General features: G+C 33.0%; 1 protein-coding gene across 7 annotated transcripts in view; it reads left to right on the forward strand.

Annotated features, from left to right (window-relative positions):
• The window catches only part of LOC138706173 (uncharacterized), a 381089-nt gene that overhangs the window by 318625 nt on the left and 47693 nt on the right, over positions 1–14771 (forward strand). For 6 of the 7 annotated variants that reach the window (XM_069835182.1, XM_069835183.1, XM_069835184.1 and 3 more), the window contains 3 exons: positions 2587–2658; positions 6488–6711; positions 14080–14177. In XM_069835182.1, the coding sequence (XP_069691283.1) occupies positions 2587–2658; positions 6488–6711; positions 14080–14177 (394 nt within the window). The remainder of the gene's footprint in view (positions 1–2586; positions 2659–6487; positions 6712–14079; positions 14178–14771) is intronic. The other variant, XM_069835189.1, reaches the window with a different exon arrangement.

Below are 14771 nucleotides of genomic sequence, written 5' to 3' on the forward strand. Positions count from 1 at the left end.
AAAACAGTGTTTTCCGCTCAATTTCAGTAGTTTTTTGTACTGTACGTATTACACAAGCAAATCATAGAGCTCTGAATAAATTTTGTCGAGAAAACGTGTCGTCAGCTAAAGTAAGGATAGTCTGAAGAAGAGAAGGAAATTAGCAAAGTGCTTCAAGGATACGATAGTGATGTGGACATTAATTATATCGTGTTATCAAATTATAAGTTTAGTCCCCTCACTTTTTGTGCACAAGTTTATTCTAACAGCAGAGAAACAAGTTGCATCTTGAAAGCATGGAAATGATTATTGTGTCACAGAGTTTCATACAGTCATGAAAGAAAGTGAACTGCCTATAACAAATTAGTTTTAATTAAATTAGGAATATGATTTGATATATGTATAAATTAGCAATAGCCAATAAGGCAATAATTAAGAAATGAAAGTGGCTGTGTTCTTCTTTAATTTGAGCATTTCCCATTATATGGCTACCTATATAATTCTCAACACTAATTATCATTAACCGTGTGTATCTCGTTATATTTTTATATGTAGCTGGAGCATGATGTTAAACATATGCCTCCTCGTACTACTGATGTTTTGTCCTTGGCAATCTGATTATTGAATTCGAAAGTTACAAGTTCAAGCTTGACTGAGTGTGATCGATATTTAAGAAGCTATAATAACTATAGAATGACTTTCTTCAGAAGTAAAGTAAAAAGATAGAATTTACAACTCATAGATTTATGGCAACTTCTCGATTTAGATTGCAGCTGTCTGTACAGGACAACACCTCGTGAGATTGCAGAGTAGACCATTACTGATATGAATTAAATCGAAATTTATACTATTCATTCATTCATAGTGTTCTGCCCAAGAGAAGGTCTTTCACTGCAAACTCAGCATTCTCCAATCTTTCCTATTTTCACCTTCCTCTTAGTCTCCACATTATGATTCATGTATCTTAATGTTTTCTATCATCTGATATTTTCTTCTGCCATGAACTTTTCTTCCAATCACCATTCCTTCCAGTGCATCCTTCAGTAGGTACCCGTAGTTTCTTCTTAACCAGTGGCCCAGCCAATTTCTTTTTCTCTTCCTAATCAATTTCAGCATTAAGTTATACCATTATATATTTATTCAAGGTGTATCGAACATATGGGAAAGCTCTGGAGAATTGATAGAGGACCTGAAAACAAGCAAAAAGTGCAGATAAACATATGGTCAATTTCGCTCAGTTTTTTAGTTGCAGCAATTTTAAACCAGAAATTCCCTAATAAATGAATAGGTCGGGAGGGACCAACATCCTGGCATGCTCATTCTCCCGATCTCACTCCATTGGATTTCTGCTTGGTCATTTAAAGGCCATTGTTTATTCCAGACTTATTTATAACGTGGAAATTCTTCGCCAGTGGCTTGAAGAAGGATGTCAGCAGATATGGCAGATGCCTGGAATGTGGAAGAGAGTAAGGCAGTTGATAATGCTGCGCTCAGAAGCCTTTATTAGAGCTCATGGTGGCCATTTTGAGCATTTTCTGTAGAAGTTTATGTATAAGAAAAAATATTGTAATCTGTAAATTACACTTTATAATCACATATAGGGCCTATTATGTACACCACAAACAGTGACTGTAAGTAAAAAAAACTGAGCAAAATTGACCATAAGAGCTTTTTCCACATGTTTTGATACACCCTGTATATGTATATAATTTTAAATTCGTAGTTCACATTAGCATTCACTTTTTTTTTTCTATAGCATCTTTGATCTTGGTAGCACAAACTTGAGTTCGTAAGAGTCATGGTTGGAATTTCAGTTCATGAAGAACGGAACTCATTAAGCCTAAGGTTCGAGATGAGAGATGATGCTGTCCACAGGCTAATGTGGAAAAGCCAATTCCTGCAATTGGAGAAATTGTGACTTGCAGTCTATTGATTATCAATAGACTTTCTTCTTCCCCCACTTTTTATGTTCTAGTAAGTTACATCTACTCATGAGCTTTTTTCCCCTCCTTCAAAATGATAAAGTCCCTTCAGTGGAATAGATCCCAGAGTCAGACTTGGTTACCAACAGGCTTCGAGGCCACATATCTACGAATACGCATGTACCTTTTATTCCATTTTTCCATCTTGCCATCATTGTAATCATAAATTAATTACATTTTAGATTAGACATTTTCTGAAACTTATTGTTACTGTATCCTTCTAGGATTCTTCGAACATAGAATTAATTCACAGGTAGAAAATGTATGTTACAATACAATTAAAACTGCATCCATTACGGAACTATTTCTTTGTCTTCATATTTATCCGTTTTGTTTGTAAATGTATTGTGAGACATACTCCTGTTTCTAAGAAAAGAAGTGCTATTTATATTAAGTTCTGGCATGGTCGTGGGTAGTTGTAATAGTTAAAAATATTTAATGTTTTTAAAACTTTGATCTTCTGCAGAGTAAAAAGAACTTTGAAGTGATATTGTGAATATGGATACTGGATCCTAGTATTGACATGTATATCAAGTTCTTCCAATTTCTATTACTGTAGCTTTGTTTCTTCTGTATGTCTTATACCATATTTTTGTTTCCTTCCTTTCTTTCCATTACTGAAAAGCTTACACAAGGATAAATATGGAAAACCGAAGAAATTGAGTGCAACTCAGTTGGAAAGTATTCGACGCTGGGGGTACGTTTTCAACAGAGTGATCAGTGTACTAAAAAGACTGAAAGGTTGTGTGGATTGGCAATGGGACCCCAGTAACCACTGTAATACAAGAATGTGGCATGTCTGGGGCTGTTATTAATCTTGTTTTCAGTTCCATATTATTTTTGTGTTTCCCAATTTACAGTTGTTAAATGTGATGCAGTTCAGTCTGTGCTTCGTTCTCTTTGTCATTCTATCGTAATTGCTTACCTTTTTAATAATAACATATCATTGATACGAGGATTCTGCATCAACTATACAACGTAATACAGATGTACCTGCATGAGTTTTTCATTTACAGTACCTTATAGACGAAGAAAATGGCTTGTTTACATTCAGAACATCTGTATTGATTTTGAATTTTCAAGTTCTTTCTCATATAAAAATGTCATATCGTTTGATTAAATTAGGTAATGTGTCTCTAAAATTGTTACATCCTAATTATAATTTCTCATTAATTGAATATTGTAGTCTTTCGAAAACATAGAAGAGCACATCCTTGCAAAAGAATTACATTTCGGAAAATGTATTACGAAACTAATGTATGACCACAAGTAGGTAGACTTATGTAGTCTAAATAATATACTTAGAGACTTTTGTCTTGTGAGATTATTATAGTAGGGAATACAGATTATAATATAACATAAACTCCCAGTAAATAACAGAACAAGTTGTCCTCAGTGATTGAATGAACATGTGTTAGCATAGGAGGAGTAAAGCTGGGAGAATCGAGTCCTAGATAAATGGCATATAAAAAAAACCGTGAATGAAAGGGCTCTAAGCAAAATTTACTGGCCATTTCGTTCATATCAAAATTCTACTCTGCTAGTCTTTATCCATGTCTATCAATTCTATCTTAAGAAGTAATGAATTTCGCCCTACTGTTGTCTCCACCTAAGAAGTCTGGAGAAGTCCTGGAAGAGCTTAGTCAAGTGTATCTAGAGGCCAGACAATCAGTAATAGGGTATGTACGAATGTCAGATTTCTTCCTGATATTCAGATCTATAGATTTTAAAGAATAAAGAGTTGTTGTTTAGTCAACTGTCCGAAGACAGGTCTGAACCAAGGCACCACTTGTGAGGCAACTAGGCCAGGAGAGTAAAGAGATATGAACGTAGTTCATAACCAAAACATTAACTCTAGAACTTGCATAAAAAGTAAATGTGTTACACCTCAGTGATTTTCATTAAAGATTATCCTTATAGATAGCCTTGCATTTATGCTGCACTGTAGGCATGAGTGACTTTTACTTTTCATACACCTTGACATTTCTTTTTACTTTGAATTTACTGGACAGATATGTTATAAAGCCCTCATGATTTGTTAGACCAATGAGAGGTTTTCAGATTGTAAAATAAAATATTAATACTTGCGATGAGTGACTGAGAAAGCAGAACTCGGAGTGAACTGGATGACTGACTTTAGGCGGAACTTGTAGCAATTTAAAGCAGAGGAATGCTCTAATTTGGTGGCTCTATTTCATTTCCCTCTCATATTAGTGGACAGCTGTATCCCTGCTTGGTATGTTTATTATGTAGGCACTTAAGAATGAACAGTCCATTATTATGTACAGTTATATTATTCGAAGTATCTTCTTTAAGTAAACATTTACTCTTATAAATGGCTGTCAGCTTAGATTTTTTAATGGGTCACATGCTTACGTTTTTTTTTTCTATAGTAAAGTTGTTTGTCACTTAGTAAATAGGTAGGAGTAAATTAAAATTGAATACGGTATTTTTCCCAAAGAGGCTTCGAAATTTAATAAACAGTTAAATGATATACGTAACTGATAGTTTAAAGTGTTATTTCTTGAATTAAAAGAATTAACTTACGCGTTTCTGTATTTGCTAGACTACAGTTAACTATTGATATTTCAACAAAAGCATTACTTATTAACTCAGTGCGAATATTTTTATTCTTCTGGATTCTTTGTTAGCACTTCTTAAGCCACCAGTTGTATTGTGAATTTCCGAGCCCTGTTTATAGTGATAATATGTACAGTATATTCTATTTTATATTGATGAATTAGTGCATTGAGTAATAATATGTCATGCTTATTATTCATATGCATGTATTTATATTTAAATTTTAATGGTTAGAGGTTAGCATGTTTTTGTGTATAATTCGATAACATTAATTCTTCTTTTGTTACTTGAGGTAATGGCCTTTCTCTTCAGTAAAAGATATTTCCGTCGAAGTAAGTTATTAAATAACGCATGTCTTACAGTAAATTATTATACACAAAACAAATTTAACATTTCAGAGATAGTGTCAATTGGTGATGAGTTTAGTTATAACAAATAACCTAATTTTAATTTTATTTATGCTTCAATAAATTATAACTATCTTATTAAGCAAATTATAATGTGGTATATTAATACTATTTAATTGAAATTGTGAATAATATTTTACTTGAATTATAACTGTTTTATTAAATGTTAAAGGATTGTCTGTTTTCAAGTTATACTGTCTATAAAACTGGTTCACTTTGTGTGTTCTATTTAGTGATAATATTAAAAAAGCATGTTTAATCTTATATTTGGAGCAATTTTGTCTCCATTTGCAGGTTGAATAAAAATTTAATAATCCTACTGAATATTAAAATCATTACAAATGTTGGTGACTACTTGTAAAGTACGGTAGTAAAAATACTTAGCTTTTCTTTAATGTTATACATGAATATTTAATTTTAATATAAAATAGGCTTGCCTGCATATAAAATATTTTCTAGTTATGTAATATTTTACCATTAATGTAAAATATTTCTATACAAAACTTCTGTTTAATATCTGATTGCAGATTGTTTCATAAGGTACCGTAATAATATTAGTCGAAACTATTTATTAGGTTTAATGAGCTACATTTAGTTGCTTATTGTTCTGACCACTAATACAACAAAACAACATAATATGACCATAATTATATTACACGAAACTAACTGAAACTTATTAAGAAATTCAGTTCTGTTTTCTCCATTCTTTCCGAAATCTTAAATATATATTAAGTAATCTCCTCAGCTCTTAAGAACAGTATATTTTTCAACATATTGTCTTGTTAATTTCTAGAGTCAAATGAAAAGCTTTAATTAAATTATTTTTGTGTTTTAAACAGTTCTGCACCGAATGAGGTGGCTCAGACAGTAATGTTTGAGACTCTCATTCAAGAGGTCCAGGTTCGATCCCTGGTGTCAACCAATCTGATCGACGTTTTTCCGTGGTTTTCCACGACTGAATATAACTAATTTTCAGTTAAATAAAGGCGAATGCCAGATAGGACCCCAATTATCACGGAAATAATAGACACAGTCACAATACAATAACAAGCATTGCCAACAGTGAAACTACAGAGAGTCACAATATGACCTAGAAGTTAAAGCAACTATAAATAAATAAATATAGATTAAATGAAGATTAAACAGTTTTATTTCTCGTTTGATAATTCTGATATAAACTTTTCATAGAACTGATAATATAATATTCATGTTAGAGATGAATGGAAAAATGTAGGATTAAATTGCTAGTAATAATGGAATTTACGGGAATGAGGTGAGAACATGTTTCAATATACAATATGTATGTATCTTCACAATATCGGAATTGTTAATTACGTACACAATTATACTTCCATTGAACAATAGGCCTACCAACAATTTCATTCTTTATTTTCGTTTATCATATCATTACATATTTTCATTTGCTACTTTTGAATCTCAGTAGATGAAATAGTGTCATTAAATTAATTAAATAGGGAGCTAATATAAAAAAAAACTTAGTTTAGTTGTGTGACTTGCACCAACTATTTTTATATGCAGAGAGTTTGAAGTGGAGAGTCTGAACTTCGCTGGACAGGTGCACAAGTGGCAACTGAGTCAGCTCCTCCAGAAAGGAACAGAGCGCAGTCGAGAATCACTCCTGAACGACCTTGCTCTGGCCCTGAGGTTCATCATAGTCACTGCAAGAGGTCGTCTCTTTTCGCACTTCTTCAGCCTTTATGAGTCATTGCGAGCCCTACTTAATGGACTGCTACGCTTACTTGGTAAGTCGATATTTACGACTCTGTTGTTCAAATAATTTCTTTAGAAGTCTTCCAGTCATCTGCTTGCTTCCAATAATTATTGTAGGTCACTGACTGATTTACTATTATTCATGGGCCTGCAGATTTGGAGGTATTTTCTTCTCGTAATGACGTCTTTTTTTTTCCCCCATTAAAAATAATCCATTTGGATGATTTGAAAATTACTGTTCTATACAGATGCCAAACAGTCATTTATTGTAATAAAGTATTTTTATCATGAAGGTGGCATGCTCTGCAGTTTTGTACATTTCACAATAATTCAGTTTTTTTTTTTGTTTTGTGGCGAATAACATTATTGTTTATAGTTTATTTTATTAAACTATTATTAAAACATATGTAATGAAATCATTTGATATGTACGATACCCAAATAAAAAAGTAACTGTCGTGGGTGAAAAAATAAATGAATATGCAACACTATTTGTCTCCAGATCTCTATGTCTCGGAAAAATTAATTATTATAAGTAGAATAATTTCTATTTTTTGTTGCGAATTTTGTCAGAGCCTAACAAATTTTAGTCCCAGCCAGGCATAATCATCACTCTTATTGAACGAGCACCTCATTATAGCAATATCAGTATCTCTTGATATAAATCCATGTGTTAAGCGTGAGTGAATCAAAGAAACATGTAATAGGCCTAGCAGCATATTTTAACATTCATATAAATTTTAATGTCGATTTTCGTAAATAGAAAAATAGTATTAGAAAGGATTACATTATACAGCTATTTTATATAAACTTGTGAAAAAATGTATTACACATAGGCTACAGCATCTGTTAATGTGATTTGTACAATTTATAAATTAACTTCGTCTTTATTTTGGAGTTATAGAGAATGTCTTTGTGTGAAATCCAAAATTTAAAAATTCGTTAGGCTAGATTTCGATTTCTTCACCATTCCACTTTTTTTATTTAAACAACACGTTATTTTCTACTAAAGTTGTTATATGTACAGTATTGCATGTGCATTAGTCGGGGATGAATTAACTCGTAGATAATGAATGGAAACAAAATCCGTCCAAATTTTAAGAGAAATTACTATACACAAACAAACAGAAAGCTATAATGTCCAAAACCACTTTTTCGGTACCATTTATGCCAAAAACGTTGAATTCTGCTAAAATCTCAAAACCAATTTTTTGCAGCATCACAATCTCTAATTAAAGAATTAAAAATGGGCTGTGACTTTTTTTAATCTAAAGTTCTGTTATCAGAGTCAAATTATTAGTTTGATGATATTTATAAGAAGCCAACTCCGAAGTCAAGAATTTAAGAAATGGTGTCAATTACGTACTCATAGCAAAGGCGTTATTCTCTGTGATGAATCTCCATCGGCTAACAGATGTCTCGAAACTAGAAAAGACTTCAGCAGCTAGCAGCTCCAAATCGAGAGATGCCATTAATGTACCTCCCTTAAGGGCCATAAATGGACATAATCTAGACAGAAACTGCTGAACACATTGCAACGAGATTGGAACATTAACACACGTTTTAGGCTGTTGTCTCATTATGAACTTGCAAAATATCCATCACCACCGTGTTAGGAGCAAAATTGCGGCCTGCCTCTTGTGTTGCTGATAATGGGAGCACAAGAAGAGTGGACATCATTGCACTTGGCTGGAAAAAGAACTTGAGTTTCATAATTGAACCCACTCTGCTTTGAAACAGATTCCGAACAGCCTCAAGAGATAGACAGTGAGGAAAAGATTATCAATGAACCCACAATACAATACTCTAAAAACAAATTTAGTTTGAAGATGGTCTCTGTCATCGCATTAATGATTGGTAGCCATGGAACTATCACCAAGGCTTTTATAAATTTCTGTAAATCCTTTTCCATTAGCCAACACATGTCACGAAGTGGGTGTTCTTGTTTTGAGGGACTATTCAAATTTTGCAAAACCATTTCTATGGTATATGTAACAAGAAAAAAACCAAACCTATAAATTTTGTCATGAATAACCATTTAAAATAGTATTTAATGTATTTATTTTCCTGATTTCAAAAAAGGTTTATTGTAATGTGTGCATATAATATGTTTTCCAATTGAAATAAAATTGTTTGGTATTCTTCATTTGTCTCATGACAATGTGTAATGACAGAAAGATTGATAAAATGACTTATATCATGTTGAACTGTTATATTTACCATTAATGGCAACTACTGGTCCTAAGCCCAAGATGTAGAAATGGAGGAGAATATTGGAGTAAATCTCAATACAAAATTATCTTCCAGTATAATTGACTTGCAAATTAACACGTTGCTTCAAATGATGACTACTCCGAACTAGTTCGATCCTGGGTAGTGACGGGATTTGCTCATTGCCAAACTTTCAGGACAGCCACGAGGTTCACTCAGCCTCCTATCAAATTGAGTACCAGATCTTTCCCAGGAGTACAAGATGGTCGGAGTGTGATGCCAACCACACCACCTCTTTCTAGTACCGAGATTAAGAAAGCTGGAGGCTCTACCTCCATGCCCTGCAAGTGTCTTCATGGCATGTGAAGGAGCTACCTTTACCTTTTTATAACTGTAGCTAGTTGGAATATTAACTTTTAGTACCTAAGAATCCTATGCTTACTTATTATTTGTCAATCAGCCAGTGACAGGTTTGCTCTATAATATTCTGTGAAAATTCGATAGCTTGTTCCCTGCCTCTGATTATCTGGCTGTCTGATTGTCTATCTATCCTCCTCTCTTTCTCTAGTTATACACAGATACACACAAAGTTAAATAAGAACTATCTTGTTTGTCTATTCTGTATGTTAATTTATGTATTTTATCTGCATATTTCCATAATAAATTAATTTATAAATACTGGAGACAAGTAAATTTCGACCAGTTGTTTTGGAGAAAAGGTAATATGCAGGCAATAAATATGTAAAAATCTATATTTCCAACATCATTGATGCAAAAAAAAAAAAAAAAAACCATAACTTCCTTCAAATTACATTTTAATTCTTACAACGTTACAAATAACATTTTTATTGTTTGTATAGTGAAATAAAATTATATGAGATTTGATATAATGATTAGTGTTGATTTAGGTGTTATGTATTTATATCTTGTTGGATAAGGAATTGTGGCAACAGAGATAAATCGAAATAATACAAAAACCAAATAAAAACTAGCCCAGAAGATTAAAAACAAATACGACTGCTACAAATACTCTATTGTTTTGGTATACTGAATGCATATATGTATATTCCTATTGTATGTACTCAATTCAGTTGCGTAAAAGCAGCACTGAGTTTGATTTTGCTATCAGTAGGAGCGATCAGTGTCATCTATTACCAACATAAAGCTCTTCCACGTATTAAAGGGAATTAAAACTGTAAATTGGGTGTGGAACTTGAAGGCATCCTGTACAACATTGTGCCCCGCCCTGCTTCACACTCCTGTAATCCTGCCTCCCCCTCTGCATGCTCTATTCATAAAATGTTGGACAGGAAACACCTGACCTCACACGAGTTACAAAGAGGAAGGTCAGTCTACACAGTACACACTCCACTTTCATCCAGAGCTCCACCCTCCCCCATTTCAAGATTCTTTCGGTAGCCTATATATTACTCTCATATCTGTAAGATTAATTTAAGTACATATTTGAACTTACTATTTCATTAATCTGGGTTGGTTAAGTTGATAAAAATGGTTAACAACAGACTTATGGGGCGTGAATCTATAGTAAAGAAGATAGATCCTTCTCTTCATCATGACTTGCTGGAACTGCCTTGAAATACATTCAGTTATTTTCAGGTGTATTAAATGGTTTCTTTCCACAGGGTAAAGAAGAGACCTAAGCATGTTATTAATCACGAGAGAAAAACGTACTTAAATAGTTTTAAATAACCTCAGAATTATAACACATCACTCTAGAGACATGTTGTGGTCACTGAGAAAGTTATATAATTAATGGGTAACAGATCTGTGTAGTGCACAACACTCCATACTGAATAATTTGCAAAGTAACATATTTAGCATGATCTGTGGCTTGTGGGCCATCCAAAACCCCGACCTACACCCCCACTGTGTGCGAGTTCTTATATGCTCGATCACTATGGCCTACAATTAACAATAAGTATCTCAATCATAATAACCTCATACAATACCAGATGAAACTATAAATTAATTACATAATTAAAATAGGACATCCGTGTTTGGTAGAAGAATAAATCGTTTAACATGTTTCTTAATTGAAATTGTATTTAAATAATTAAAATACGATCATTTTGGTCCAGAGAGCACTCATTTGGTGCAAGCATAATTCCTTTAACATGTTTCTTAGTTGTTATTATATGCAAATTATTAAAATAGGATCATTTGGTTCAGGGAACATCCGTTTTTGGTGTAAGGATAATTCGTTTACCATTTTTCTAAGTTAGTCCTGAATGCATCCTTTAGTAAATCACTCCAAATTAATATCAATATAGAGTGAATTGTGTATGAAGATAATTTTTTATGTTGGCCTCACTGTGCATCTTTGTTAAATTTATTTATACATGCTTTAACATCTGTGATCATGTCGAGTGTTTAGAATGTGTGGGTATACCAGTAGGCCGTCTTTACTCTTGTTGAGTTCCTGTTTCTATTCTGTGTTGTAGATGACTTGTGTTCATGTAACTGATTATAGATTTTAATTAATGTTTTTGGTATTGGTGATTGAGATGATGAATCATGGCATGTAAATTTCCAATGCAGCATTTGCCTTTATGACTAAGGGAAACCATGAAAACCCCAGTCAGATTTGGTCGGCCATGGGATTTGAACCCAGGACCTCCGGAATGCGAGTCTCAAATGCTACCATCTGAGCGAACTCGCTCGGTTTTACATCATTGTTTATATAAATAAAAAAAAATGAAAATGAATGTGGTACATAAATATTATTTTAAGGAACACAGGAAATGAATATGGTTAAATTATGAGCGCAGGAATGCCATTTCGTGACACTTTGTAAAATGACTCCGCTCCAGTGAGCTCAATGGTAAAATACTAATTTTTATTCCATATGTGCTGTATTTTTGGTCCAGGGGGAAAAAATACTCATCTTTACGACAAAACTCGTAAAAATACTATTATGTTCTGTGGACAAAAATAAATTGAAGTGTGTAAAATTAGAGTATTTTATGTGGTCCAAATAAAGTTAAATAATCAAGTAATACATTTTTGCGACGGAATGTCAAGTTTTCTGTGCGTAAGAATCTATTTTAATCCTATCTTAATCCTCAATTCACTCAGGAATTACTTTAATAGCATTATGTCCATCTAGAGACATTACACTTTCAAATGGTGAAAGAATTATCCAAATTGGTTAAGTAGCTTCTGAGATTAATTCATACAAATACACAAACATTCTCTGTATATTAATATTGATTAACATTTATACATTCCCATAATATAATATATTATATCAGTATAAAAATAGTGTCAATGAATATCTTCCATTTGTTATGCAAAGCCGCCTTAAATAGATGCAGTCATTTGTTTTCATTTCATTATAGCCTATTAGTCTGAGGCGGCACTGATAAAATGCACTGTTATTTTAAAATTCGCATATCTCGTTAAATAGCAATCCTATCAAAATTTTGCATAGAATAAAACTTATCGGAAACTATTTTCAAAGAAACTTCTGTTATGTAACATTTTCCATAAAAATCAATAATAAGCGAGGGATTTCGATTTATTTAATTCAGGCCTTCTTATAAGTCCCCTTTTAATTAAAGTATTTTCAATGCCATATAGCCTAAAATCTAAGTTATAGCTAACTTAATTTATATTCGAATTTTCATTGAAATCGGTTGAGCCATTGTCACATGAAAAGGTAACAAACATGCATACAGACAGACATACAAAAAAATTCAAAAATGCGATTTTTGGTCTCAGGCTGGTTAATTATATATGTTAAAATCAATTATTTTTAGAAAAGCTAAAATTACCAGAAAAATTTTGGTTACAAATTCATTATTAGTGTAGATCATATTCGTTATGATGCCAATGCTAAGAATGCACAAGAAGTCTTTCTTTCTGTGTTAAGCAATTTGGAAGCATTGCATTGAGAAGAATGTGCTATGTAAGGCTTTTTATGTTTATGGTAAATGAAAACTTCCTATAAGTTTTATTTGGTATACTTTTCACTAACACAATGTATATATTTTTCTTCTTTAATTATTATTGTTTCTTAAATATTGAAGTTAATTGAATGTACGATTATAGTACAGTAATTGCTCCAAGCAAGTAAAGCAATAGGTTTGGAAGTAAATCCCGAAAAGACAAAGTATATGATTATGTCTCGTGACCAGAATATTGTACGAAATGGAAATATAAAAACTGGAGATTTATCCTTTGAAGAGGTGGAAAAATTCAAATATCTTGGAACAACAGTAACAAATATAAATGATACTCGGGATGAAATTAAACGCAGAATAAAACTGGGAAATGCCTGTTATTATTCGGTTGAGAAGCTTTTGTCATCTAGTTTTCTGTCAAAAAATCTGAAAGTTAAAATTTATAAAACAGCTATATTACCGGTTGTTCTTTATGGTTGTGAAACTTGGACTCTCACTTTGAGAGAAGAATAGAGATTAAGAGTGTTTGAGAATAAGGTTCTTAGGAAAATATTTGGGGCTAAGAGGGATGAAGTTACAGGAGAATGGAGAAAGTTACACAATGCAGAACTGCACGCATTGTATTCTTCACCTGACATAATTAGGAACATTAAATCCAGACGTTTTAGATGGGCAGGGCATGTAGCACGTATGGGCGAATCCAGAAATGCATATAAAGTGTTAGTTGGGAGACCAGGGGGAAAAAACCTTTGGGGAGACCGAGACGTAGATGGGAGGATAATATTAAAATGGATTTGAGGGAGGTAGGATATGATGATAGAGACTGGATTAATCTTGCACAGGATAGGGACTGATGGCGGGCTTATGTGAGGGTGGCAATGAACCTGCCGGTTCCTTAAAAGCCATTTGTAAGTAAGTAAGTAATTGCTCCGAAAGTTGAGAGGTTCCAAGTCATTTGAATATGTTGACGATGGTTATCATAATTATAACGATAATATTGAGAAAGGAGAGAAGAAGTAGGAGAATGAAGAGGACGGCAGAGGCGTAGTTGCTCTTGCGGTGATGATGAGATGGTAGTGATAGTGTCAACAATGCGATGATGGTTACAATGACGACGATGATGATGATGATAGTGATTTATAATTCTGGTTATGTTCTTATTATAATCTTTAGTCATATAATTCAATAATCGAAGGGTAGAACAAAAGCTAAATACAGTAATACATTGTGTGACTGGAATTTTAAATTATAATGTTTTCATTTGCAGATATTGTTATTGGGGTACCGTCCTTGCAAGCTCACAATTTGGATGCCAAAATCCGGGAGGAAAGATGTCGTTATCTTGTTGCAGAATTGGTGTGTCGGGTAAGTGAATATATTAGTGGCATCCTCGCATGTCCTTTACATCCCCCTTCTACTTAGTCCCCTTTCCCACTGATATTCTCCTCCCTCTCTTTTTTTTTAATTTATTTCAGTTTTTTATTTCAGCTTTGTCTTCTTTATTTTCATCTTTGACTTTATCTTCTTTTACATTCTTCTTCCTAATCTCTGTCTATAAAGGATTAGGCTGATGTCTGTTCACACTTCTTCTTCCTCTTTGCAGATAACTTAGGGCTGCTTTCGGCAATCTTTCATTTTCCATTCTCTAAATATTGGAATTACAATTCTCTTTATACTCTTCTACTTTTATCATTAATTGAATATATGTTTAATTAATTTAGAACATTTTCCTCTCCATACCCAATTTTGTACAGCCCTTTACTGCTCTTAAAAACTTGACTTCTGAAGCATGTCCCCCCCCCCCCCGCTGAAATCTTAAACTTTAAATTGTGTCTCCTTTATCGTAATATTGATCATCATTATTTGTCGTCCTTGGTAGTCTATAGCCTATAGACTATAAACACACACGCATATCCCTAGGAGAGCCATTTGTATATCCATTTGACAAATTCTACTCCC

The sequence above is a fragment of the Periplaneta americana genome, chromosome 9, assembly GCF_040183065.1.
Source record: "Periplaneta americana isolate PAMFEO1 chromosome 9, P.americana_PAMFEO1_priV1, whole genome shotgun sequence".
In the NCBI taxonomy this organism is placed as follows: domain Eukaryota; kingdom Metazoa; phylum Arthropoda; class Insecta; order Blattodea; family Blattidae; genus Periplaneta; species Periplaneta americana.